Source organism: Panicum virgatum, chromosome 5K, assembly GCF_016808335.1.
Source record: "Panicum virgatum strain AP13 chromosome 5K, P.virgatum_v5, whole genome shotgun sequence".
Classification (NCBI taxonomy): domain Eukaryota; kingdom Viridiplantae; phylum Streptophyta; class Magnoliopsida; order Poales; family Poaceae; genus Panicum; species Panicum virgatum.
Genome location: NC_053140.1, coordinates 51,676,254 through 51,702,673, shown reverse-complemented (window position 1 = coordinate 51,702,673; position 26,420 = coordinate 51,676,254). Strand labels below are relative to the sequence as shown.

Genomic DNA, 26,420 nt, shown 5'->3' with positions numbered 1-26,420 from the left:
CCTCATGTACATGTTTGCAGATTTCATATTGCAGCTACACTGCATTGGCCGTCTCCGTCCATAAGGTTGTAAAACCTTGTACTCAGAAAGTAAACGCCCATCAAATTGTCACTATCACTACGAACGAGAGATAAAAACGTCTGCACATGCAGTGGATTTGACCTGGGAAAACAGATACTGCTATGTTGTATAAAGGTTGAGTTTGACAGAGTTTCTCAGATGAGAGCTGATTCTCAAGGAGCTCTCCCAAACAGTTTTACATTGACAAGTGACTCTCTGCTGATTCGAAATGAACTAGAACGCTGGGATCCGAAAAAAGTAGCTTCTCCTAATTTTATGGAGTAATTCTCCATCCTGATTTTAAAAATTTATGCTACAAAATTAAAGAGAATCATTTTCAGCTATAGAATCACTGCTCTCACATAATCAACTCCTATAGAGAATCAGAGTCAGATAAAGCTCTACCAAATAGATCCGAAATAGAGAAAATTCATCTATTTGATTGGTAGCATGATAGAGTCCATGCAAGACATGCACAAAATCTTCAGCAATCAGCGGGCTTGAAGTCCGCCAACTCCGTGAGGTTCATCCATGGACACTCATAGACCCGTGCTTCGTAGAGCTTCTTGGCCTCCCCATCCTTTGCCTCGATTGTGAAATAGTACAGCGTGCCAGCCACCGGTTGCTCCTTCACTTTTACAAGCTTCTCAAACTCCAGCTGATTGTCCTGATCAACAAGGGAACACCAAGGTGCTTAAACATTTTTTTTTGCGAAAAGAAAAAGGTTAATAATCCAATAGAAAACCTCTTTTGCGATGGAAGAAGACATGATTGGTTCTGGGTAAGTGCATATTAATCTGACTACTAGCGATTAGTGAATGAACAATGATGGCGACTTTATTGACATGCCATACAATAAATTCTTGTCAGAGATGATGTGCTACCAATTTTAAAACACGATGGTTATTTTAGCCTTGGCCATGTTGCCACGTCAACACCATGTCACACGAAACCACTACCACCCCAAAATTAAGCCATGATCGAAAATTGGATAGTTTTGATAGTTGAGAGCTAAAAAGTGAATGATTTCATAATTCAAGATTGAAAGCCAGATTCAACCCAGAGTTTAAGGATGTAAAGCCTGACTTGTCCCTCAACTAAACCCTAAATTCTAAACTCTAAACTATACTTCTACTGTAGAACACCTTCTATGAATACTATATGCTTCATATGGCAAGAAACACTTAGGGCCTCTTTGGCACACAAGATTGGCGCAGGAAAAACGCAGGATGGAGGAAACCGTAGGATAGGAAAGCGGCTGGTTCCTTTGGTTTCCACGAGCTCGAACCAGATTTTTCGTTTTCTACGGTCACAGTGAGAGCAAATCCTTTCCTCCATCGATTCCTCCGTTGTTCCTCTGGAAATTTTCCCATGAACCAAAGGGCTGATGACGTCAGCCATTCCTAGAGAATGCATTCCTGTGTTTCACCCGCGTTCCAAAGGAGCCCTTAATGTTCGAAGCTAATGCAGGTATCTCGGGAAGGAACATTGGCTAGCTTACCATGCATGCGGCCATCGGCAAACGCAACTTCGATCCTGTACAGCTCATATATGCATCAGCTAATCTCTTCATCGTTGTGGGGGGAAAAAGAGCAACATAAAGGTTGTAAGACTTTGCTGACAGGATCGACACGGCAGAGTGATAAAAGTCAAAACACATGTAACACCCCTGTGTTAATCGTCTCGCTAATCATGAGTTAACTCGCTAAGTGTGGACTCAAATTCGTCGTTAACGCTAATCGTGTTTGCATAGTAAACATCTACTTAGCTATGTTCGATCTCGTTTTTGTCCTTGATCAGAGCTTCGAATCAACTTTCGCCCAAAACGAAAGTTGTAGATCTTCTTTTTCTCTACAACTTTTGTTTTGGCCAAATTTCATGTTCCCATATGAAATTTGGAGTTTCAACTGTTCAAATTCGAGCCAAAATCATTCAAACGAGTAAACAGTGCTTCTCCTGCTCGTCACTGTGAACCCGATGCCCATACCGCCGCTGTGGTCGCCGGCGAGCGCGTCCACGCGTCGGCAATCGCGCCCGGCGCCGCTCTTCTCCTCTCACGGACGCCTCGAAGCTTCCCGGGCCGTCCTAATCCTCCTTCCTCCTTCCTCTGAGCTAGGTCGAGCTCGAGCGAGCAGAACCGAGCGAAATCGTCGTCGCTCGTCGCTCCGGCCAACCCTCGCCGCCCCGCCTCAATTCGTCGCACTCCGAGCTGCGCGACCTCGCCCCGAAGCTCCTCCATCCATCCACGAGCGCGGCCGTGCCCTACCCCGGCCGAAGTCAAGCCCCAGACGCCGTCCGCCATTGCTATCTTCGTCAAGCTCCGCCCCGAGCTTCGCCCCTCTCGTCGACGACCACTTTCCGGCCATCCTCCGCCCAAAATCGATCCCCGGTAAGCTTCCCCGCGGCCTGCTCGAGCTTCTCGACTTTTTCCCCAACCGAATCCACGCTGCGCCGCCGCCGTTTGGCCGCCGCGCCGCCGCGGAACGCGCCGCCGCCTCTGCGCGCACGCCACCGGCTCTCCCTGGGCGCCGCCCCTCGCCATTGACGCGCGCCCTAGGGCCGCCGTGCCTTCCCGGAGCTCAAGCCGCCCGCCCCCGCCACCGGCCGGCCCGGGCCAGGCCGGAACGCGGCCGCCGCCGCGCGTCCTGCCCGGCGCCGCCGCGGGCTGCCGCGCCCTGCCCTGCGCCGCCCTACGCGCGCGCCTGCGCCTGCCTCGCCGCCCTGCCCCGGCCGCCTGGGGCCTCGGCCCGGCCGCCGCTGCGCCGCCGGTCAGCCTCGCCGGCGGGGAGCGCCGCCGCGGGCTGCCCAACCAGCGCCGGCCGCCCGTGCGGGCAGAACAGAGGATTGGGGGGGACGGGAGCTGGGCCGGGCTCCCTGTCGGGTGGGCCCCGGCGGTCAGCCCCCCCTCCCTTTTATGTTTTATCTTTTGTGTTTATTTCTTATTTTTGGCTGAAAGTTCCTAAATGCATATAAATTCGTAGAAAAGTGGTAAAAATGCAAAATAAATTTTGTTAGGTTTCTAAAATCACAAGCTTCTGAGGAAAAATACTTGTGCATGTGAATTACCACTTTTGCTCTGCTGAAAAATTCAGTTTGCGTTTAAGGTAGTTTATTTTGTACCCCTTTTTCTGTTGCTCTAAAAATTATGGGAAATTCGCAGTGGATTACTCATTTCATGTTTAGTCCACTGTAAAAGTTTCATGGCTTGTTGCTATGCGCTTTTGGGTAGATCTATTTGTACTTCGTTTGCTTACTAGGGTTAGTTAATTGTTTCATGCATGCAAAGCAAATTCCTGTTAATCCATGCTAACCTAAGTCGTTTTAGTAGTTGTTTTCGAAGGAAACACTTCAGGCTAAATGTTTAAACTTTGTTTTCGCATCATAAGCTCTTATGCATTACTCTGTATCCTAACTGTTGCATGACATATTTTATTCGTGTAGACGCCACGAACGACGCTGTCCACGAGCTAGTTGCTGAGCCGGTCCAGGAGCCACGAGCAGGAGCGCAGCAGGAGGACGCCGTTGAGCACGCCCCCGGAGACCTAGTTAACCCCGCTGACCTGCAAGGCAAGCCCCGGAGCATAACCATAATTTAAAATTATTCAATGTCTATTTAAGTATTGTGCATTTATGTCTAGGAGTTGAATGGAACCATAGTATGCATGTTTTCCCTAGGTACCGTGGGCCTATACTAGTATGCAGGTGTCGATAGAAATGCTTTGCTAAATAGGATTTCGGTAGAAGTCGAGTGATTGCTGTCACTCGCGAGTTTAGGATCTTGATCCCTTAGCTTTGGCTTGGGAATATGTTGATGAGTAAAAAGAATTAGAGACCGGGCGGGAATGAGTTGGATTAGGTGAGAAAATGAACTCCCGCCTGTGTCAATTGAGGACCGTACCGTTGTTGGCCCTGATGACCGAGTTTGAACAGTACTAACCACATACCGGAAGTAGGAGGTAGTCGAAACCGGTAAGCTGTGTACCACATTACAGCGGTGATTTGAATTCCGCCATGCTATGCTGGGCGTGGGAGTTGGCGGGTGTTGGATAGGATGCCGCCTCCGGGTTCTCCGGGAGTTCACCGCGAGGGGCCCATCACCTGGGTTTTAGCAGGCGTAGTTCAGATGCCGTGGTAATGTGGGAACAGTTGACGCGCATGGCCCGGCGGGGCTTACATGTGTCGTGTGAGTTAGGTCCACCTTGCAAGGTTAAATCGGATCGATTCGCCGTCTCTCTCGGTTAAGAGAACCTTGGTCACTGCGTCACATCGTAGTAAGAAGTGGAATAAGTATTGGAAGGTAGCGATGGAATGCTTTACCTGTTGTTCTGAAGAATTAATCTAATCTACCATGTGTGCTCTAGATGATTAGGCAAACTTAGTTAATACTTGAGATACTAAACGGAGCTAAAATATTGAAAGTAAGGATTCACTTCTAGCAGCTTTTCAGCAAAAGAACTTCAGAGCCAAAAAGCTTTGCATGTCTAGGTAATGGGCTAAGTATACCCAAAGTCGGGTAAGCCTTGCTGAGTATTAGTATACTCAGGGTTGTTGTTGTAACCCTTCTGAGCAGGTTGTGTCCCTGCGGACTTCGAGGAGATATGTGCGTCCTGGATTGGACAGCCGCTTCCTCCAGGTTGGACCGTCGAGTGGGCCCCGTCTTCCCCGTGAAGATTGGGCAGGTTAGCGTCACATCGGTGGGCAGGATGTGGAGCTCACCTTTTATCGTCGTCGTAGCTATCGTATTGTATTTCGAACTCAGTTTTAAACTTCCGCTGTGTTTTAAACTCTGTCGCTTGTTTTAAGGCTTTTATGTAAAACCTGTGTTGTAAATTAATTTGAAGATTTCTGTATGCTGGTAACACCTGTGCTCGTCTTCGTACGGGTCTAAGTGCCATTGTGATCCTGGAGTACAGTAGTTTAATCGGGATTTTACCCGACAGCCTGTCAGGTTACACCGTTTTAAGTGCACAGTAACTTGATTAAGTATTAAGATGATGGTTAGTGCATTTAAGCCGGTTTAATTAGGACGGTGCTGCTACAACACATACTATATATAGTACTCACCATGTTTTTACTATGTGTTCTTAAAAATTTATTTGTGTTGCGTTACCAAGTTTAAATCTGTTCTTTTAAAAATCTGTGACTTACGTTAGCGCTATGTGTTCTTACAGATGGCTAGCTTCACGCACGTGATCGTGGACGCTGAGGGTTGGGCGCACTCCAATGCCCTCCACACCGGCCACTTTCCTCGTCTGCTGTGGCAGATGCTCAGGGCGTTTGACTACACTGAGCCCCCACAGTACTCCGGACACGAGTCTAGCTTGCTGGGCACCGAGCGCTGTCAGATGGTTGTGAAGATTCCTGCTTGCCCCGCTCGCTTGGACTGGGACTCGTGGCAGCTCACTGTCTATGGTAGGAAGCTAGCAGACTCCTGGGAGATTGCAGCTAGGAAGGCCATTGAGGAGTTCTCAGAGAAGCATAATGCAGAGGTGATAGATACTCCTTACAGTGTGTTTCCTCTGAGGGATGAGACTACTCAGGCCTATACAGATCGGGTGAACCGCAACCTGAACTACATGATGCCCGACTACAATGTCAGGACAGCACTCTCGTTCAGCTACTCCTCAGCTTTGAGCAACATGTATGAGCAGCTGCGCGAGGAAAATGCGATATGCAGGAGCAAGGCTCGAGAGGCTCACCTCCATGAGCAGCACATGATTGGTACCCAGGACAAGATCAAGGCCCTGAAGGCCAAGTCCAGAGCGAGGAAGATCAGGATTCAGGAGTTGCAGGAGGAGTTAGAGAACAGGACTCAGATGGTGCAGCACCTTGAGGGGCAGCTTCAGCAGGCCCAGGAGTGGATTGAGGACGCTCAGGCTCAGGTGCAGGCAGCAGCAGAGATGGAGGCCGAGGCAGCAGAGGAGGAGCCAGAAGAAGAAGAAGAGGAAGAGGACCCTGAGGAGATCGAGGGAGTGTCTGGAGTCGAGTCGGGACCTGGGACTCCGTGAGGACGCAGCGGGATAGTGTTGATTCTCCCCTTGCAGTGTAGCCTAACTGTAGGATAGTTGGGTAGAATGACCAACATAATGCTCTAGGCTAACCTTGGGTTGAGAATTCTTTTGTGGCTCAGTAGTTCGAGTCATGTAGGATAACTCCTCGCTAGTATGGTGTGTAGCCGGGTCGGGCAAGACCTTTCTTTTAGTAGTGGTGTGTTGTAGGGTCGTTTGTGAGCCCTTCTCCCATGCTAGTTTGATGCCGTAGCACGGCTTGGTTTGTACTGAACCTTGTTCCAGCTGAAGCAGCGTGGCTGCTTAATGTAAATTTTTACTCCCGTAATGATCTTTTCTGTCAGTGTGTGAATTTCAGATTTGAGTTGTGTTTTGATCGTCTTCGAATCTGAAACATTGTTGAGCGAGGTTTAGTTTTGCATACGTTAGAACTACTCTGGAAGGAAATTGTTGAGTGAGACGGTTTCAACCGAAGCAAGTAAATTTTAATTCCCTTGGTGAACCATCTCGCGAGAGAAATGATTCATGCCGTGTGTTCATATTATATATGCACATTCTTTACTTGCATGGATTAGTCTTGCTAGCGAAATGGCTAACCAGGGGAATGATTCTTTTTGCAGATGGGTGATAATCATGACAATGAGAATCACGAGGCACTGCCCCAACAACCTCCCTCTTTGGCTCAAGCTGTTGCGGCTCTTATCGCGGACCGCAACGAGCAGACTGAGCTAATAAGGCAACTGGTGCAATCCCAGGTCAATGCCGGCAGAGGTCGACATGCTCCCCCGCTAGCACTAGCAGAAACTGACTATGTCGGTTTTCTGGCCACCCAGCCACCTCTGTTCCATAAGGCCGATGATCCCCTTGAGGCTGATGCCTGGATTCGCACCATTGAGGATAAGTTCAGCATCCTCAACTGCACAGAGATGGACAAAGCCGCCTTTGCAGCACAACAGCTGCGAGGACCTGCAAAAATATGGTGGGTCAATCACAAGGCTCTACTTCCCGCTGGTACACGTCTCACTTGGGATGAGTTTGTGGCAGCGTTTAAAGCTCACCACATCCCTACGAGCTTAATGAGGCGAAAGATGGCAGAGTTCCTAGCCCTGAAACAAGGGACCAACACCGTGCTGCAATATGCTCAAACCTTCAATCAGTTATCCCAGTACGGCGGTTTTCATGTGGATACTGATGAGAAGAAACAGGATTGCTTCAGAAGGGGACTTAGTACAAAGCTCCAGGACAAACTGGCTCTCACTACTTGCAACAACTTTACTGATCTGGTTAATAAGGCCATCATGCACGAAGATGCCACGCTGGCACACAAAGCTGACAAGAAGAGAAAGGCACCTGCTGGATCCTCCAGCAATGCACCCCAGAGATACAAGCTGGTTCAAACAGGGAATCAGCAGGCTTCAAACCGTCCTCCACAGCAGGGCCGTTGGGTCGCTAGGCCACCCCAGCAACAGCAGCCGTGGGTACCTCGTTTTCCGATACAGCAGCAGAGGCCCCTAATGCTACAAGCTCCACGCCCCAACAACTACCCCTGTTACAATTATGGTAACCTGGGGCACTTTGCATGAGACTGCCGTCTGCCACCTCGGCAGAACATCTACAAGACTCCAGCACTGAGTCAAGGTTCCAGTCAGAAAGATCAGAAAAAGAAGGTTGTACCTGCCAAGACTGGTCGTGTGAACTACACCACTCTGGAGGAAGTTCCGGAGGGCACCCAAGTGATGGCGGGTACGTTCTCCGTTAATCACTGCCCTGTTACTGTGCTATTTGATTCTGAAGCATCTCATAATTTTATCAGTGAAGCATGTGTGGCACGACTTCACTTACAAGTAACATGCTTAGAGAGACCATACATTATTCAGACACCTGGCACCCGGTTAAATGCTGGCCAAGTAGTTCGAAATATTCCCCTTACGTTGGGTGGGAAAAATTTTCCACTCACTCCCATTGTCCTTCCAAGTCAAGGGATAGATATCATACTTGGAATGAATTGGATGAAGAAGCATGGCGTTATCATCAATACCTCTTCTCGTATCCTTCAGTTCAACTCTTCCATGTATGGTTCTATGGACATTCATCTTTCCCAGCATGCAATTCTAGCCACTGTCATATACCATCTGGAGGGGAAAGTTCTAGAAATAATTCTGGTGGTTTGTGAATACCCCGATGTGTTTCCGGAAGACTTGCCTGGCATGCCTCCCGATCGAGATATTGAGTTTGTCATTGAGTTACAACCTGGCACAGCGCCTATATCTCGAAGGCCATATCGAATGACTCCGAATGAGTTAGCTGAATTAAAAATCCAGTTACAAGAGTTGCTGGATAAAGGCTATATCCGACCGAGCACCTCACCTTGGGGTTGCCCGGCTCTGTTCGTGAAGAAGAAAGATCACGGACTGAGACTATGTGTGGATTATCGACCTCTGAATGCAGTGACCATCAAAAACAAATATCCACTTCCTCGTATTGATATTCTTTTTGATCAACTAGCCGGAGCTAAGGTATTCTCAAAAATAGATCTTCGATCTGGCTATCACCAGATAAAAATCAGACCGGTGGATATACCAAAAACAGCCTTCTCTACTCGTTATGGGTTATACGAGTATTTGGTGATGTCCTTTGGATTAACCAATGCTCCAGCCTATTTCATGTACCTCATGAATTCGGTATTCATGCCGGAGTTAGACAAGTTCGTCGTGGTCTTCATCGATGATATCTTGATCTACTCCAAGAATGAGGAAGAACATGCTCATCATCTTCGCATAGTACTTCAGCGTCTGAGAGAGCACCAGCTTTATGCCAAATTCAGCAAGTGTGACTTCTGGCTGAAAGAAGTGCCATTCCTCGGTCATGTCATATCTGCTGAGGGCATCTCTGTGGATCCCAGTAAAGTGCAGGATGTACTCGATTGGGAAGCCCCAACTTCAGTTCCTGAAATCCGCAGTTTCTTGGGTTTAGCTGGTTATTATCGCCGATTCATTCCAGAATTCTCCAGAATTGCGAAGCCAATGACTGAACTTCTGAAAAAGGGTGTTAAATTCTATTGGAGTATTCAATGTGAGGAAGCTTTCCAGAAATTGAAGACACTTCTCACTTCTGCTCCAATTTTGGCCCAGCCGGACACTACAAAACCTTTTGATGTCTACTGTGATGCCTCAGGCACAGGACTTGGCTGTGTTCTGATGCAGGAGAACCGGGTGATTGCTTATGCATCTCGATCGCTTAAGCGTCACGAAGAAAACTATCCCACTCATGATCTTGAATTAGCAGCTGTCGTCCATGCTCTGAAGATCTGGCGACACTATCTTTTAGGTTCATTGTGCAATATCTATACCGATCACAAGAGCCTCAAATATCTTTTCACTCAAGCTGATTTGAACATGCGTCAAAGGAGAAGGCTTGAGTTGATTAAAGATTATGAGCTCGAAGTGCATTATCATCCGGGAAAGGCAAATGTAGTTGCCGATGCATTAAGCCGCAAAGCTCACTGTCATTGCATCTCAGCTATACCATTAAGCGAATCTCTTTGCTATGAAATGGAAAAGCTGAATTTAAGTATTGTACCACATGGCACATTGACTCATCTAGAGCTTACTCCTACTCTTCGCGATCTCATCATAGCGGCACAAAAGCAAGATAAAGGGGTGAAGGAAATTCAGAGAAGACTATCAGAAGGAGACCCTAAAGTGAATTGCTTCCACCAGGATGCTGAGAATGTGTTATGGTTCAAGCACCGACTAGTGGTGCCTAAGAATTTTGAGCTTAGAAAATAGATCCTTGATGAAGCCCATACTTCACGACTATCAATTCATCCGGGTAGCAACAAGATGTACCAAGACCTGAAGCAACGATTTTGGTGGACTCGGATGAAAAGGGAAATAGCCAAGTATGTGTCAGAGTGTGATATCTGTCGGAGGGTTAAAGCCAGTCATCTCAGACCCGCTGGGACTCTTCAACCCTTGAGTATTCCTGAATGGAAATGGGAAGACATTAGTATGGACTTTATAGTTGGCCTGCCTCGAACTCAAAAGGGTTACGATTCTATTTGGGTTGTGGTCGACAGGCTAACCAAGTCAGCACATTTTCTTCCAGTCAGTACTCGTTATTCCACAAAAAGATATGCTGAGTTATATGTTGAGCGTATCTTATGCCTGCATGGTATACCCAAGACTATCATCTCTGATCGTGGTAGCCAATTCACTGCTCGCTTTTGGGAACAATTGCATACTTGCTTAGGAACTCGGGTGATTTGCAGCTCTGCTTACCACCCTCAAACAGATGGCCAAACTGAGAGAATAAATCAAATATTGGAGGATATGCTTCGTGCTTGCGTCTTGACCTACCCACAGAAATGGGATCAATGTTTGCCATTAGCTGAATTTTCTTATAACAATAGTTATCAAGAAAGCATCAAAATGGCGCCATTCGAAGCACTGTATGGTCGTCGATGCCGTACACCTCTCAATTGGTCGGAAACCGGAGAAAGAACTATCTTTGGGCCCGACATGGTACAAGAGGCCGAAGAACAAGTTCGTCTTATCCAAGCCAACTTAAAGATTGCACAATCTCGACAGAAGAGCTACGCAGATAAAAGAAGAGATCCACTCGTCTTTAAGGTCGGTGATCACGTCTATCTAAAAGTATCACCATGGAAAGGCGTGCAAAGATTTGGAATTAAAGGGAAGTTAGCTCCCCGATACATCGGTCCATATCCAATTGTGGAACGATGCGGTCCTGTGGCTTATCGGTTGGATCTTCCAGCAAATCTTTCTGCAGTTCATAACATCTTCCATGTGTCGCAACTCAGACTGTGCCTTAGAGTTCCGACGGAAGCGGTTGAAAGCGACTCGATTCAAATAGAGTCTGATCTCACTTATTCTGAACATCCTATCAAGATTATTGATCGCAAGGATCGAGTTACACGTCGCACAACCAACCGATTCTACAAAGTTCAATGGAGTAATCACTCCGAAGATGAAGCTACTTGGGAGAAGGAGGAATTTCTGAAATCCAAGTATCCGGAGTTTTTAAACGCTCATCCAGGTACTACATCTTCGAACCCTTTCCGCCTGTTTGAATTCTCTCATGCTTGAATCTCGGGACGAGATTCTTTTAAGGGGGGAAGGCTGTAACACCCCTGTGTTAATCGTCTCGCTAATCATGAGTTAACTCGCTAAGTGTGGACTCAAATTCGTCATTAACGCTAATCGTGTTTGCATAGTAAACATCTACTTAGCTATGTTCGATCTCGTTTTTGTCCTTGATCGGAGCTTCGAATCAACTTTCGCCCAAAACGAAAGTTGTAGATCTTCTTTTTCTCTACAACTTTTGTTTTGGCCAAATTTCATGTTCCCATATGAAATTTGGAGTTTCAACTGTTCAAATTCGAGCCAAAATCATTCAAACGAGTAAACAGTGCTTCTCCTGCTCGTCACTGTGAACCCGATGCCCATACCGCCGCTGTGGTCGCCGGCGAGCACGTCCACGCGTCGGCAATCGCGCCCGGCGCCGCTTTTCTCTCACGGACGCCTCGAAGCTTCCCGGGCCGTCCTAATCCTCCTTCCTCCTTCCTCTGAGCTAGGTCGAGCTCGAGCGAGCAGAACCGAGCGAAATCGTCGTCGCTCGTCGCTCCGGCCAACCCTCGCCGCCCCGCCTCAATCCGTCGCACTCCGAGCTGCGCGACCTCGCCCCGAAGCTCCTCCATCCATCCACGAGCGCGGCCGTGCCCTACCCCGGCCGAAGTCAAGCCCCAGACGCCGTCCGCCATTGCTGTCTTCGTCAAGCTCCGCCCCGAGCTTCACCCCTCTCGTCGACGACCACTTTCCGGCCATCCTCCGCCCAAAATCGATCCCCGGTAAGCTTCCCCGCGGCCTGCTCGAGCTTCTCGACTTTTTCCCCAACCGAATCCACGCTGCGCCGCCGCCGTTTGGCCGCCGCGCCGCCGCGGAACGCGCCGCCGCCTCTGCGCGCACGCCGCCGGCTCTCCCTGGGCGCCGCCCCTCGCCATTGACGCGCGCCCTAGGGCCGCCGTGCCTTCCCGGAGCTCAAGCCGCCCGCCCCCACCACCGGCCGGCCCGGGCCAGGCCGGAACGCGGCCGCCGCCGCGCGTCCTGCCCGGCGCCGCCGCGGGCCGCCGCGCCCTGCCCTGCGCCGCCCTACGCGCGTGCCTGCGCCTGCCTCGCCGCCCTGCCCCGGCCGCCTGGGGCCTCGGCCCGGCCGCCGCTGCGCCGCCGGTCAGCCTCGCCGGCGGGGAGCGCCGCCGCGGGCTGCCCAGCCAGCGCCGGCCGCCCGTGCGGGCAGAACAGAGGATTGGGGGGGACGGGAGCTGGGCCGGGCTCCCTGTCGGGTGGGCCCCGGCGGTCAGCCCCCCCTCCCTTTTATGTTTTATCTTTTGTGTTTATTTCTTATTTTTGGCTGAAAGTTCCTAAATGCATATAAATTCGTAGAAAAGTGGTAAAAATGCAAAATAAATTTTGTTAGGTTTCTAAAATCACAAGCTTCTGAGGAAAAATACTTGTGCATGTGAATTACCACTTTTGCTCTGCTGAAAAATTCAGTTTGCGTTTAAGGTAGTTTATTTTGTACCCCTTTTTCTGTTGCTCTAAAAATTATGGGAAATTCGCAGTGGATTACTCATTTCATGTTTAGTCCACTGTAAAAGTTTCATGGCTTGTTGCTATGCGCTTTTGGGTAGATCTATTTGTACTTCGTTTGCTTACTAGGGTTAGTTAATTGTTTCATGCATGCAAAGCAAATTCCTGTTAATCCATGCTAACCTAAGTCGTTTTAGTAGTTGTTTTCGAAGGAAACACTTCAGGCTAAATGTTTAAACTTTGTTTTCGCATCATAAGCTCTTATGCATTACTCTGTATCCTAACTGTTGCATGACATATTTTATTCGTGTAGACGCCACGAACGACGCTGTCCACGAGCTAGTTGCTGAGCCGGTCCAGGAGCCACGAGCAGGAGCGCAGCAGGAGGACGCCGTTGAGCACGCCCCCGGAGACCTAGTTAACCCCGCTGACCTGCAAGGCAAGCCCCGGAGCATAACCATAATTTAAAATTATTCAATGTCTATTTAAGTATTGTGCATTTATGTCTAGGAGTTGAATGGAACCATAGTATGCATGTTTTCCCTAGGTACCGTGGGCCTATACTAGTATGCAGGTGTCGATAGAAATGCTTTGCTAAATAGGATTTCGGTAGAAGTCGAGTGATTGCTGTCACTCGCGAGTTTAGGATCTTGATCCCTTAGCTTTGGCTTGGGAATATGTTGATGAGTAAAAAGAATTAGAGACCGGGCGGGAATGAGTTGGATTAGGTGAGAAAATGAACTCCCGCCTGTGTCAATTGAGGACCGTACCGTTGTTGGCCCTGATGACCGAGTTTGAACAGTACTAACCACATACCGGAAGTAGGAGGTAGTCGAAACCGGTAAGCTGTGTACCACATTACAGCGGTGATTTGAATTCCGCCATGCTATGCTGGGCGTGGGAGTTGGCGGGTGTTGGATAGGATGCCGCCTCCGGGTTCTCCGGGAGTTCACCGCGAGGGGCCCATCACCTGGGTTTTAGCAGGCGTAGTTCAGATGCCGTGGTAATGTGGGAACAGTTGACGCGCATGGCCCGGCGGGGCTTACATGTGTCGTGTGAGTTAGGTCCACCTTGCAAGGTTAAATCGGATCGATTCGCCGTCTCTCTCGGTTAAGAGAACCTTGGTCACTGCGTCACATCGTAGTAAGAAGTGGAATAAGTATTGGAAGGTAGCGATGGAATGCTTTACCTGTTGTTCTGAAGAATTAATCTAATCTACCATGTGTGCTCTAGATGATTAGGCAAACTTAGTTAATACTTGAGATACTAAACGGAGCTAAAATATTGAAAGTAAGGATTCACTTCTAGCAGCTTTTCAGCAAAAGAACTTCAGAGCCAAAAAGCTTTGCATGTCTAGGTAATGGGCTAAGTATACCCAAAGTCGGGTAAGCCTTGCTGAGTATTAGTATACTCAGGGTTGTTGTTGTAACCCTTCTGAGCAGGTTGTGTCCCTGCGGACTTCGAGGAGATCTGTGCGTCCTGGATTGGACAGCCGCTTCCTCCAGGTTGGACCGTCGAGTGGGCCCCGTCTTCCCCGTGAAGATTGGGCAGGTTAGCGTCACATCGGTGGGCAGGATGTGGAGCTCACCTTTTATCGTCGTCGTAGCTATCGTATTGTATTTCGAACTCAGTTTTAAACTTCCGCTGTGTTTTAAACTCTGTCGCTTGTTTTAAGGCTTTTATGTAAAACCTGTGTTGTAAATTAATTTGAAGATTTCTGTATGCTGGTAACACCTGTGCTCGTCTTCGTACGGGTCTAAGTGCCATTGTGATCCTGGAGTACAGTAGTTTAATCGGGATTTTACCCGACAGCCTGTCAGGTTACACCGTTTTAAGTGCACAGTAACTTGATTAAGTATTAAGATGATGGTTAGTGCATTTAAGCCGGTTTAATTAGGACGGTGCTGCTACAACACATACTATATATAGTACTCACCATGTTTTTACTATGTGTTCTTAAAAATTTATTTGTGTTGCGTTACCAAGTTTAAATCTATTCTTTTAAAAATCTGTGACTTACGTTAGCGCTATGTGTTCTTACAGATGGCTAGCTTCACGCACGTGATCGTGGACGCTGAGGGTTGGGCGCACTCCAATGCCCTCCACACCGGCCACTTTCCTCGTCTGCTGTGGCAGATGCTCAGGGCGTTTGACTACACTGAGCCCCCACAGTACTCCGGACACGAGTCTAGCTTGCTGGGCACCGAGCGCTGTCAGATGGTTGTGAAGATTCCTGCTTGCCCCGCTCGCTTGGACTGGGACTCGTGGCAGCTCACTGTCTATGGTAGGAAGCTAGCAGACTCCTGGGAGATTGCAGCTAGGAAGGCCATTGAGGAGTTCTCAGAGAAGCATAATGCAGAGGTGATAGATACTCCTTACAGTGTGTTTCCTCTGAGGGATGAGACTACTCAGGCCTATACAGATCGGGTGAACCGCAACCTGAACTACATGATGCCCGACTACAATGTCAGGACAGCACTCTCGTTCAGCTACTCCTCAGCTTTGAGCAACATGTATGAGCAGCTGCGCGAGGAAAATGCGATATGCAGGAGCAAGGCTCGAGAGGCTCACCTCCATGAGCAGCACATGATTGGTACCCAGGACAAGATCAAGGCCCTGAAGGCCAAGTCCAGAGCGAGGAAGATCAGGATTCAGGAGTTGCAGGAGGAGTTAGAGAACAGGACTCAGATGGTGCAGCACCTTGAGGGGCAGCTTCAGCAGGCCCAGGAGTGGATTGAGGACGCTCAGGCTCAGGTGCAGGCAGCAGCAGAGATGGAGGCCGAGGCAGCAGAGGAGGAGCCAGAAGAAGAAGAAGAGGAAGAGGACCCTGAGGAGATCGAGGGAGTGTCTGGAGTCGAGTCGGGACCTGGGACTCCGTGAGGACGCAGCGGGATAGTGTTGATTCTCCCCTTGCAGTGTAGCCTAACTGTAGGATAGTTGGGTAGAATGACCAACATAATGCTCTAGGCTAACCTTGGGTTGAGAATTCTTTTGTGGCTCAGTAGTTCGAGTCATGTAGGATAACTCCTCGCTAGTATGGTGTGTAGCCGGGTCGGGCAAGACCTTTCTTTTAGTAGTGGTGTGTTGTAGGGTCGTTTGTGAGCCCTTCTCCCATGCTAGTTTGATGCCGTAGCACGGCTTGGTTTGTACTGAACCTTGTTCCAGCTGAAGCAGCGTGGCTGCTTAATGTAAATTTTTACTCCCGTAATGATCTTTTCTGTCAGTGTGTGAATTTCAGATTTGAGTTGTGTTTTGATCGTCTTCGAATCTGAAACATTGTTGAGCGAGGTTTAGTTTTGCATACGTTAGAACTACTCTGGAAGGAAATTGTTGAGTGAGACGGTTTCAACCGAAGCAAGTAAATTTTAATTCCCTTGGTGAACCATCTCGCGAGAGAAATGATTCATGCCGTGTGTTCATATTATATATGCACATTCTTTACTTGCATGGATTAGTCTTGCTAGCGAAATGGCTAACCAGGGGAATGATTCTTTTTGCAGATGGGTGATAATCATGACAATGAGAATCACGAGGCACTGCCCCAACAACCTCCCTCTTTGGCTCAAGCTGTTGCGGCTCTTATCGCGGACCGCAACGAGCAGACTGAGCTAATAAGGCAACTGGTGCAATCCCAGGTCAATGCCGGCAGAGGTTGACATGCTCCCCCGCTAGCACTAGCAGAAACTGACTATGTCAGTTTTCTGGCCACCCAGCCACCTCTGTTCCATAAGGCCGATGATCCCCTTGAGGCTGATGCCTGGATTCGCACCATTGAGGATAAGTTCAGCATCCTCAACTGCACAGAGATGGACAAAGCCGCCTTTGCAGCGCAACAGCTGCGAGGACCTGCAAAAATATGGTGGGTCAATCACAAGGCTCTACTTCCCGCTGGTACACGTCTCACTTGGGATGAGTTTGTGGCAGCGTTTAAAGCTCACCACATCCCTACGAGCTTAATGAGGCGAAAGATGGCAGAGTTCCTAGCCCTGAAACAAGGGACCAACACCGTGCTGCAATATGCTCAAACCTTCAATCAGTTATCCCAGTACGGCGGTTTTCATGTGGATACTGATGAGAAGAAACAGGATTGCTTCAGAAGGGGACTTAGTACAAAGCTCCAGGACAAACTGGCTCTCACTACTTGCAACAACTTTACTGATCTGGTTAATAAGGCCATCATGCACGAAGATGCCACGCTGGCACACAAAGCTGACAAGAAGAGAAAGGCACCTGCTGGATCCTCCAGCAATGCACCCCAGAGATACAAGCTGGTTCAAACAGGGAATCAGCAGGCTTCAAACCGTCCTCCACAGCAGGGCCGTTGGGTCGCTAGGCCACCCCAGCAACAGCAGCCGTGGGTACCTCGTTTTCCGATACAGCAGCAGAGGCCCCTAATGCTACAAGCTCCACGCCCCAACAACTACCCCTGTTACAATTATGGTAACCTGGGGCACTTTGCATGAGACTGCCGTCTGCCACCTCGGCAGAACATCTACAAGACTCCAGCACTGAGTCAAGGTTCCAGTCAGAAAGATCAGAAAAAGAAGGTTGTACCTGCCAAGACTGGTCGTGTGAACTACACCACTCTGGAGGAAGTTCCGGAGGGCACCCAAGTGATGGCGGGTACGTTCTCCGTTAATCACTGCCCTGTTACTGTGCTATTTGATTCTGGAGCATCTCATAATTTTATCAGTGAAGCATGTGTGGCACGACTTCACTTACAAGTAACATGCTTAGAGAGACCATACATTATTCAGACACCTGGCACCCGGTTAAATGCTGGCCAAGTAGTTCGAAATATTCCCCTTACGTTGGGTGGGAAAAATTTTCCACTCACTCCCATTGTCCTTCCAAGTCAAGGGATAGATATCATACTTGGAATGAATTGGATGAAGAAGCATGGCGTTATCATCAATACCTCTTCTCGTATCCTTCAGTTCAACTCTTCCATGTATGGTTCTATGGACATTCATCTTTCCCAGCATGCAATTCTAGCCACTGTCATATACCATCTGGAGGGGAAAGTTCTAGAAATAATTCTGGTGGTTTGTGAATACCCCGATGTGTTTCCGGAAGACTTGCCTGGCATGCCTCCCGATCGAGATATTGAGTTTGTCATTGAGTTACAACCTGGCACAGCGCCTATATCTCGAAGGCCATATCGAATGACTCCGAATGAGTTAGCTGAATTAAAAATCCAGTTACAAGAGTTGCTGGATAAAGGCTATATCCGACCGAGCACCTCACCTTGGGGTTGCCCGGCTCTGTTCGTGAAGAAGAAAGATCACGGACTGAGACTATGTGTGGATTATCGACCTCTGAATGCAGTGACCATCAAAAACAAATATCCACTTCCTCGTATTGATATTCTTTTTGATCAACTAGCCGGAGCTAAGGTATTCTCAAAAATAGATCTTCGATCTGGCTATCACCAGATAAAAATCAGACCGGTGGATATACCAAAAACAGCCTTCTCTACTCGTTATGGGTTATACGAGTATTTGGTGATGTCCTTTGGATTAACCAATGCTCCAGCCTATTTCATGTACCTCATGAATTCGGTATTCATGCCGGAGTTAGACAAGTTCGTCGTGGTCTTCATCGATGATATCTTGATCTACTCCAAGAATGAGGAAGAACATGCTCATCATCTTCGCATAGTACTTCAGCGTCTGAGAGAGCACCAGCTTTATGCCAAATTCAGCAAGTGTGACTTCTGGCTGAAAGAAGTGCCATTCCTCGGTCATGTCATATCTGCTGAGGGCATCTCTGTGGATCCCAGTAAAGTGCAGGATGTACTCGATTGGGAAGCCCCAACTTCAGTTCCTGAAATCCGCAGTTTCTTGGGTTTAGCTGGTTATTATCGCCGATTCATTCCAGAATTCTCCAGAATTGCGAAGCCAATGACTGAACTTCTGAAAAAGGGTGTTAAATTCTATTGGAGTATTCAATGTGAGGAAGCTTTCCAGAAATTGAAGACACTTCTCACTTCTGCTCCAATTTTGGCCCAGCCGGACACTACAAAACCTTTTGATGTCTACTGTGATGCCTCAGGCACAGGACTTGGCTGTGTTCTGATGCAGGAGAACCGGGTGATTGCTTATGCATCTCGATCGCTTAAGCGTCACGAAGAAAACTATCCCACTCATGATCTTGAATTAGCAGCTGTCGTCCATGCTCTGAAGATCTGGCGACACTATCTTTTAGGTTCATTGTGCAATATCTATACCGATCACAAGAGCCTCAAATATCTTTTCACTCAAGCTGATTTGAACATGCGTCAAAGGAGAAGGCTTGAGTTGATTAAAGATTATGAGCTCGAAGTGCATTATCATCCGGGAAAGGCAAATGTAGTTGCCGATGCATTAAGCCGCAAAGCTCACTGTCATTGCATCTCAGCTATACCATTAAGCGAATCTCTTTGCTATGAAATGGAAAAGCTGAATTTAAGTATTGTACCACATGGCACATTGACTCATCTAGAGCTTACTCCTACTCTTCGCGATCTCATCATAGCGGCACAAAAGCAAGATAAAGGGGTGAAGGAAATTCAGAGAAGACTATCAGAAGGAGACCCTAAAGTGAATTGCTTCCACCAGGATGCTGAGAATGTGTTATGGTTCAAGCACCGACTAGTGGTGCCTAAGAATTTTGAGCTTAGAAAATAGATCCTTGATGAAGCCCATACTTCACGACTATCAATTCATCCGGGTAGCAACAAGATGTACCAAGACCTGAAGCAACGATTTTGGTGGACTCGGATGAAAAGGGAAATAGCCAAGTATGTGTCAGAGTGTGATATCTGTCGGAGGGTTAAAGCCAGTCATCTCAGACCCGCTGGGACTCTTCAACCCTTGAGTATTCCTGAATGGAAATGGGAAGACATTAGTATGGACTTTATAGTTGGCCTGCCTCGAACTCAAAAGGGTTACGATTCTATTTGGGTTGTGGTCGACAGGCTAACCAAGTCAGCACATTTTCTTCCAGTCAGTACTCGTTATTCCACAAAAAGATATGCTGAGTTATATGTTGAGCGTATCTTATGCCTGCATGGTATACCCAAGACTATCATCTCTGATCGTGGTAGCCAATTCACTGCTCGCTTTTGGGAACAATTGCATACTTGCTTAGGAACTCGGGTGATTTGCAGCTCTGCTTACCACCCTCAAACAGATGGCCAAACTGAGAGAATAAATCAAATATTGGAGGATATGCTTCGTGCTTGCGTCTTGACCTACCCACAGAAATGGGATCAATGTTTGCCATTAGCTGAATTTTCTTATAACAATAGTTATCAAGAAAGCATCAAAATGGCGCCATTCGAAGCACTGTATGGTCGTCGATGCCGTACACCTCTCAATTGGTCGGAAACCGGAGAAAGAACTATCTTTGGGCCCGACATGGTACAAGAGGCCGAAGAACAAGTTCGTCTTATCCAAGCCAACTTAAAGATTGCACAATCTCGACAGAAGAGCTACGCAGATAAAAGAAGAGATCCACTCGTCTTTAAGGTCGGTGATCACGTCTATCTAAAAGTATCACCATGGAAAGGCGTGCAAAGATTTGGAATTAAAGGGAAGTTAGCTCCCCGATACATCGGTCCATATCCAATTGTGGAACGATGCGGTCCTGTGGCTTATCGGTTGGATCTTCCAGCAAATCTTTCTGCAGTTCATAACATCTTCCATGTGTCGCAACTCAGACTGTGCCTTAGAGTTCCGACGGAAGCGGTTGAAAGCGACTCGATTCAAATAGAGTCTGATCTCACTTATTCTGAACATCCTATCAAGATTATTGATCGCAAGGATCGAGTTACACGTCGCACAACCAACCGATTCTACAAAGTTCAATGGAGTAATCACTCCGAAGATGAAGCTACTTGGGAGAAGGAGGAATTTCTGAAATCCAAGTATCCGGAGTTTTTAAACGCTCATCCAGGTACTACATCTTCGAACCCTTTCCGCCTGTTTGAATTCTCTCATGCTTGAATCTCGGGACGAGATTCTTTTAAGGGGGGAAGGCTGTAACACCCCTGTGTTAATCGTCTCGCTAATCATGAGTTAACTCGCTAAGTGTGGACTCAAATTCGTCATTAACGCTAATCGTGTTTGCATAGTAAACATCTACTTAGCTATGTTCGATCTCGTTTTTGTCCTTGATCGGAGCTTCGAATCAACTTTCGCCCAAAACGAAAGTTGTAGATCTTCTTTTTCTCTACAACTTTTGTTTTGGCCAAATTTCATGTTCCCATATGAAATTTGGAGTTTCAACTGTTCAAATTCGAGCCAAAATCATTCAAACGAGTAAACAGTGCTTCTCCTGCTCGTCACTGTGAACCCGATGCCCATACCGCCGCTGTGGTCGCCGGCGAGCACGTCCACGCGTCGGCAATCGCGCCCGGCGCCGCTTTTCTCTCACGGACGCCTCGAAGCTTCCCGGGCCGTCCTAATCCTCCTTCCTCCTTCCTCTGAGCTAGGTCGAGCTCGAGCGAGCAGAACCGAGCGAAATCGTCGTCGCTCGTCGCTCCGGCCAACCCTCGCCGCCCCGCCTCAATCCGTCGCACTCCGAGCTGCGCGACCTCGCCCCGAAGCTCCTCCATCCATCCACGAGCGCGGCCGTGCCCTACCCCGGCCGAAGTCAAGCCCCAGACGCCGTCCGCCATTGCTGTCTTCGTCAAGCTCCGCCCCGAGCTTCACCCCTCTCGTCGACGACCACTTTCCGGCCATCCTCCGCCCAAAATCGATCCCCGGTAAGCTTCCCCGCGGCCTGCTCGAGCTTCTCGACTTTTTCCCCAACCGAATCCACGCTGCGCCGCCGCCGTTTGGCCGCCGCGCCGCCGCGGAACGCGCCGCCGCCTCTGCGCGCACGCCGCCGGCTCTCCCTGGGCGCCGCCCCTCGCCATTGACGCGCGCCCTAGGGCCGCCGTGCCTTCCCGGAGCTCAAGCCGCCCGCCCCCACCACCGGCCGGCCCGGGCCAGGCCGGAACGCGGCCGCCGCCGCGCGTCCTGCCCGGCGCCGCCGCGGGCCGCCGCGCCCTGCCCTGCGCCGCCCTACGCGCGTGCCTGCGCCTGCCTCGCCGCCCTGCCCCGGCCGCCTGGGGCCTCGGCCCGGCCGCCGCTGCGCCGCCGGTCAGCCTCGCCGGCGGGGAGCGCCGCCGCGGGCTGCCCAGCCAGCGCCGGCCGCCCGTGCGGGCAGAACAGAGGATTGGGGGGGACGGGAGCTGGGCCGGGCTCCCTGTCGGGTGGGCCCCGGCGGTCAGCCCCCCCTCCCTTTTATGTTTTATCTTTTGTGTTTATTTCTTATTTTTGGCTGAAAGTTCCTAAATGCATATAAATTCGTAGAAAAGTGGTAAAAATGCAAAATAAATTTTGTTAGGTTTCTAAAATCACAAGCTTCTGAGGAAAAATACTTGTGCATGTGAATTACCACTTTTGCTCTGCTGAAAAATTCAGTTTGCGTTTAAGGTAGTTTATTTTGTACCCCTTTTTCTGTTGCTCTAAAAATTATGGGAAATTCGCAGTGGATTACTCATTTCATGTTTAGTCCACTGTAAAAGTTTCATGGCTTGTTGCTATGCGCTTTTGGGTAGATCTATTTGTACTTCGTTTGCTTACTAGGGTTAGTTAATTGTTTCATGCATGCAAAGCAAATTCCTGTTAATCCATGCTAACCTAAGTCGTTTTAGTAGTTGTTTTCGAAGGAAACACTTCAGGCTAAATGTTTAAACTTTGTTTTCGCATCATAAGCTCTTATGCATTACTCTGTATCCTAACTGTTGCATGACATATTTTATTCGTGTAGACGCCACGAACGACGCTGTCCACGAGCTAGTTGCTGAGCCGGTCCAGGAGCCACGAGCAGGAGCGCAGCAGGAGGACGCCGTTGAGCACGCCCCCGGAGACCTAGTTAACCCCGCTGACCTGCAAGGCAAGCCCCGGAGCATAACCATAATTTAAAATTATTCAATGTCTATTTAAGTATTGTGCATTTATGTCTAGGAGTTGAATGGAACCATAGTATGCATGTTTTCCCTAGGTACCGTGGGCCTATACTAGTATGCAGGTGTCGATAGAAATGCTTTGCTAAATAGGATTTCGGTAGAAGTCGAGTGATTGCTGTCACTCGCGAGTTTAGGATCTTGATCCCTTAGCTTTGGCTTGGGAATATGTTGATGAGTAAAAAGAATTAGAGACCGGGCGGGAATGAGTTGGATTAGGTGAGAAAATGAACTCCCGCCTGTGTCAATTGAGGACCGTACCGTTGTTGGCCCTGATGACCGAGTTTGAACAGTACTAACCACATACCGGAAGTAGGAGGTAGTCGAAACCGGTAAGCTGTGTACCACATTACAGCGGTGATTTGAATTCCGCCATGCTATGCTGGGCGTGGGAGTTGGCGGGTGTTGGATAGGATGCCGCCTCCGGGTTCTCCGGGAGTTCACCGCGAGGGGCCCATCACCTGGGTTTTAGCAGGCGTAGTTCAGATGCCGTGGTAATGTGGGAACAGTTGACGCGCATGGCCCGGCGGGGCTTACATGTGTCGTGTGAGTTAGGTCCACCTTGCAAGGTTAAATCGGATCGATTCGCCGTCTCTCTCGGTTAAGAGAACCTTGGTCACTGCGTCACATCGTAGTAAGAAGTGGAATAAGTATTGGAAGGTAGCGATGGAATGCTTTACCTGTTGTTCTGAAGAATTAATCTAATCTACCATGTGTGCTCTAGATGATTAGGCAAACTTAGTTAATACTTGAGATACTAAACGGAGCTAAAATATTGAAAGTAAGGATTCACTTCTAGCAGCTTTTCAGCAAAAGAACTTCAGAGCCAAAAAGCTTTGCATGTCTAGGTAATGGGCTAAGTATACCCAAAGTCGGGTAAGCCTTGCTGAGTATTAGTATACTCAGGGTTGTTGTTGTAACCCTTCTGAGCAGGTTGTGTCCCTGCGGACTTCGAGGAGATCTGTGCGTCCTGGATTGGACAGCCGCTTCCTCCAGGTTGGACCGTCGAGTGGGCCCCGTCTTCCCCGTGAAGATTGGGCAGGTTAGCGTCACATCGGTGGGCAGGATGTGGAGCTCACCTTTTATCGTCGTCGTAGCTATCGTATTGTATTTGGAACTCAGTTTTAAACTTCCGCTGTGTTTTAAACTCTGTCGCTTGTTTTAAGGCTTTTATGTAAAACCTGTGTTGTAAATTAATTTGAAGATTTCTGTATGCTGGTAACACCTGTGCTCGTCTTCGTACGGGTCTAAGTGCCATTGTGATCCTGGAGTACAGTAGTTTAATCGGGATTTTACCCGACAGCCTGTCAGGTTACACCGTTTTAAGTGCACAGTAACTTGATTAAGTATTAAGATGATGGTTAGTGCATTTAAGCCGGTTTAATTAGGACGGTGCTGCTACAACACATACTATATATAGTACTCAGCATCCAAACTGATCGTAGTCTGCAGCGTTATAATTTTCCATACACACATCCATAGATCATCTGTGTCCGAAAGAATGCAGCTTTTAACTTAGCATATCTCACGCTAAGACCTAGAGAGTACAGATATTGCTAAAAGAATTTTCCATTGTTTCTCCAGAACCAAATTAGTAGAAACTCCTCCTTACAAATGCAGTTCATCCTACTCCAATTGCCAACTTTATAATCTTAACAAATATTTCTCTAAGTTCTTTTTTTTAAAGCAGGCCCTAAGAGTTTTACCTGTCAAGTATCATCAAATGATACAAAAACAGAAAACCAAAACCCACACGACAGAAGTGGATATTTATCTAATTTCAGTTCGCAAAAGATGGGCGAGGTCTAAGTCCTTGTGAATAATTAAAATTCTAAGCCCAAGTATTGATCCTAAATACACATATCAAGATAGATATCTTCCCTAAGTCTACATTTTGCCATGTCAGTGAAATTTGACTGAAGGGCGTGCTAATCTATTACGAATTTTTTGTGCTGCAGGAATAGAGACGTTGCAAGTTACAGAGAGGAGGACAGGGGCAAAGGGTGGTTACGGCGTTCTTGTTGTGCGCATCGACGGCGAAGCGGGCGAGGTCGATGGCGTCTTGGTCGTTCTCGCGCCCGGGCGCATCGCAGACGCGTCCACACCGCATGTCGCTCTCCTCCGCCAGCGCCAAGGCCGCCGCCTCCGTCTCTTCCGCGCTCATGGTTGCGGTGTGCAGGTGCACGATGTGCTGCGGCGATAGGCGAGGGCAAGTAGCAACGAAGGCATTATATTATAGTGCACCGCCGCCCGGCCCAGGACTCAGCAGCCCAACTGCCAAGAGTTAATTCACTGAATGCCATCAAAATTTAAGCAAATCTCTTAAATGTCATCAAAATTTAGCTCATCCCTTCATTGCCTCGGTGCCATTTCCGTTAGATTCCAAGCGGAAACCGTGAAAACACTATAGCAAATGGCTCCCTCCCCACCGTGGCGCACGCGCCGCACACGCCTCCTCGGCTCCGCCCATGCGCGTCGGCGACACGCCGCTAGGAGGGCGCGCGAAGCCAGACCAGCGCCCCCGCTACCAGGAGGCCCACATAGCGGCGCCCCTGCTCGGCACGTGGGGGCCCTGGAGGCGGCCTTGCTCGGCGCCAACGCGGCGGCGCCCTAGCTAGGCGGTGCCCCTGCTCGGCGCTCACACGAGGCGCCCTGGGCCCTAGGGTGGGGTGAGGGAGAGGAGGCCGTCGGCGCCCTGGCTAGCGGCGGCCCCATGGCTGGGCAGCGCCCCCGCCACCAGGAGGCCCACGTAGCGGCTCCCCTGCTTGGCGTGTGGGGGCCTTGGCGGCGCCCTTGCTCGGCGCCCCTGCTCGGCGGGCGGCGTCCCCGCCACCAGGAGGCCCACGCGGCGGCGCCCCTGCTCGGCGCCCTGGCTTGCGACACCCCTGCTCGGCACCCACATGGAGGCGCCCTTGTAGTGAGGGAGGGGTTGGGGGAGGGGGCCTACGCCCACGCGGCGGCGTGTCGTGTACTCAACCTGCAGCACCGCCCCCTTCATCCGCGCACGCGCCCAAGAACCGCGGGAGGGGCGTCGTGGCAGCCCGATCTGTGGCGACCTGGCCTCGGAGAAGCTCCGCCCATGACCGTGCGCAGCACCATGGGAGGGGCGCCGCCATCCATGTATTACAAGGGCAATAACGTCTTTTTGTCCTCATTTAACGGTCACTCTAACAGCAGACTCACGGAATGGCATTGAGGGGATTGAAGTAAAATTTTAGTAGCAATGAAGGGATGGTCTAAATTTTGATGGCATTCAAGGAATTGTCTTAAATTTCGATGGCATTCAGGGAATTAACTCAACTGCCAAACGAGACGGCCGCAAGGCCTGCCACAGCCCACCGGGGGCCGAGCAGCCGCATTGGCAGCAGCCCAGCTTCAGCCGCGGCCCGGCCTGCATGGTTCGGCACTGAGGCGAGAGCTAGGGGTGGGCATTCGGTTCTTCGGTTCGGTTCGATTTGGTTCCTCGGTTTTCGAAGAAATTCGGTTCCTAGAAAATAGTAACCGATAGGTTCCAAGAAATTTCAGGAACCGAGTATTTCGGTTCTCGGTTATTTCGGTTCGGTTTCGGTTCTAACCGAACTAACCGAATTTTTTTACCGAAAGCTAAGATAACAAGAAAAATATACATGTTTTATAGCAAATTTAGACAATACTTCCTCTACTTTAGAGAATAATAATTGAGAAGAGAACAATAACAATATAGTAAGAGAAATACATGGCAATTGAAGTATGATACATCACATGTAA

The 26,420-nt window shown here is 49.1% G+C and overlaps 1 protein-coding gene across 1 annotated transcript; it reads right to left on the bottom strand.

The window, feature by feature from the left end:
- Positions 1-544: 544 nt before the first annotated feature.
- On the bottom strand, positions 545-24,837 carry LOC120710213 (cysteine proteinase inhibitor 1-like). The gene is made up of 2 exons (XM_039995865.1): positions 24,685-24,837; positions 545-727 (listed from the first exon to the last, which is right to left on the bottom strand). The coding sequence occupies exons 1-2, from the start codon at positions 24,835-24,837 to the stop codon at positions 545-547; spliced, it is 336 nt and encodes a 111-aa protein (XP_039851799.1).
- Positions 24,838-26,420: the final 1,583 nt, after the last annotated feature.

Excerpts from the sequence above, each read along its gene's own strand:
- LOC120710213 (XM_039995865.1), bottom strand. The coding sequence starts at position 24,837 with ATGAGCGCGGAAGAGACGGAGGCGGCGGCCTTGGCGCTGGCGGAGGAG. Across the intron at positions 728-24,684 it reads ATGCGCACAACAAGAACGCC|GACAATCAGCTGGAGTTTGA; the intron begins GTAACCACCCTT and ends CTTGTTGATCAG.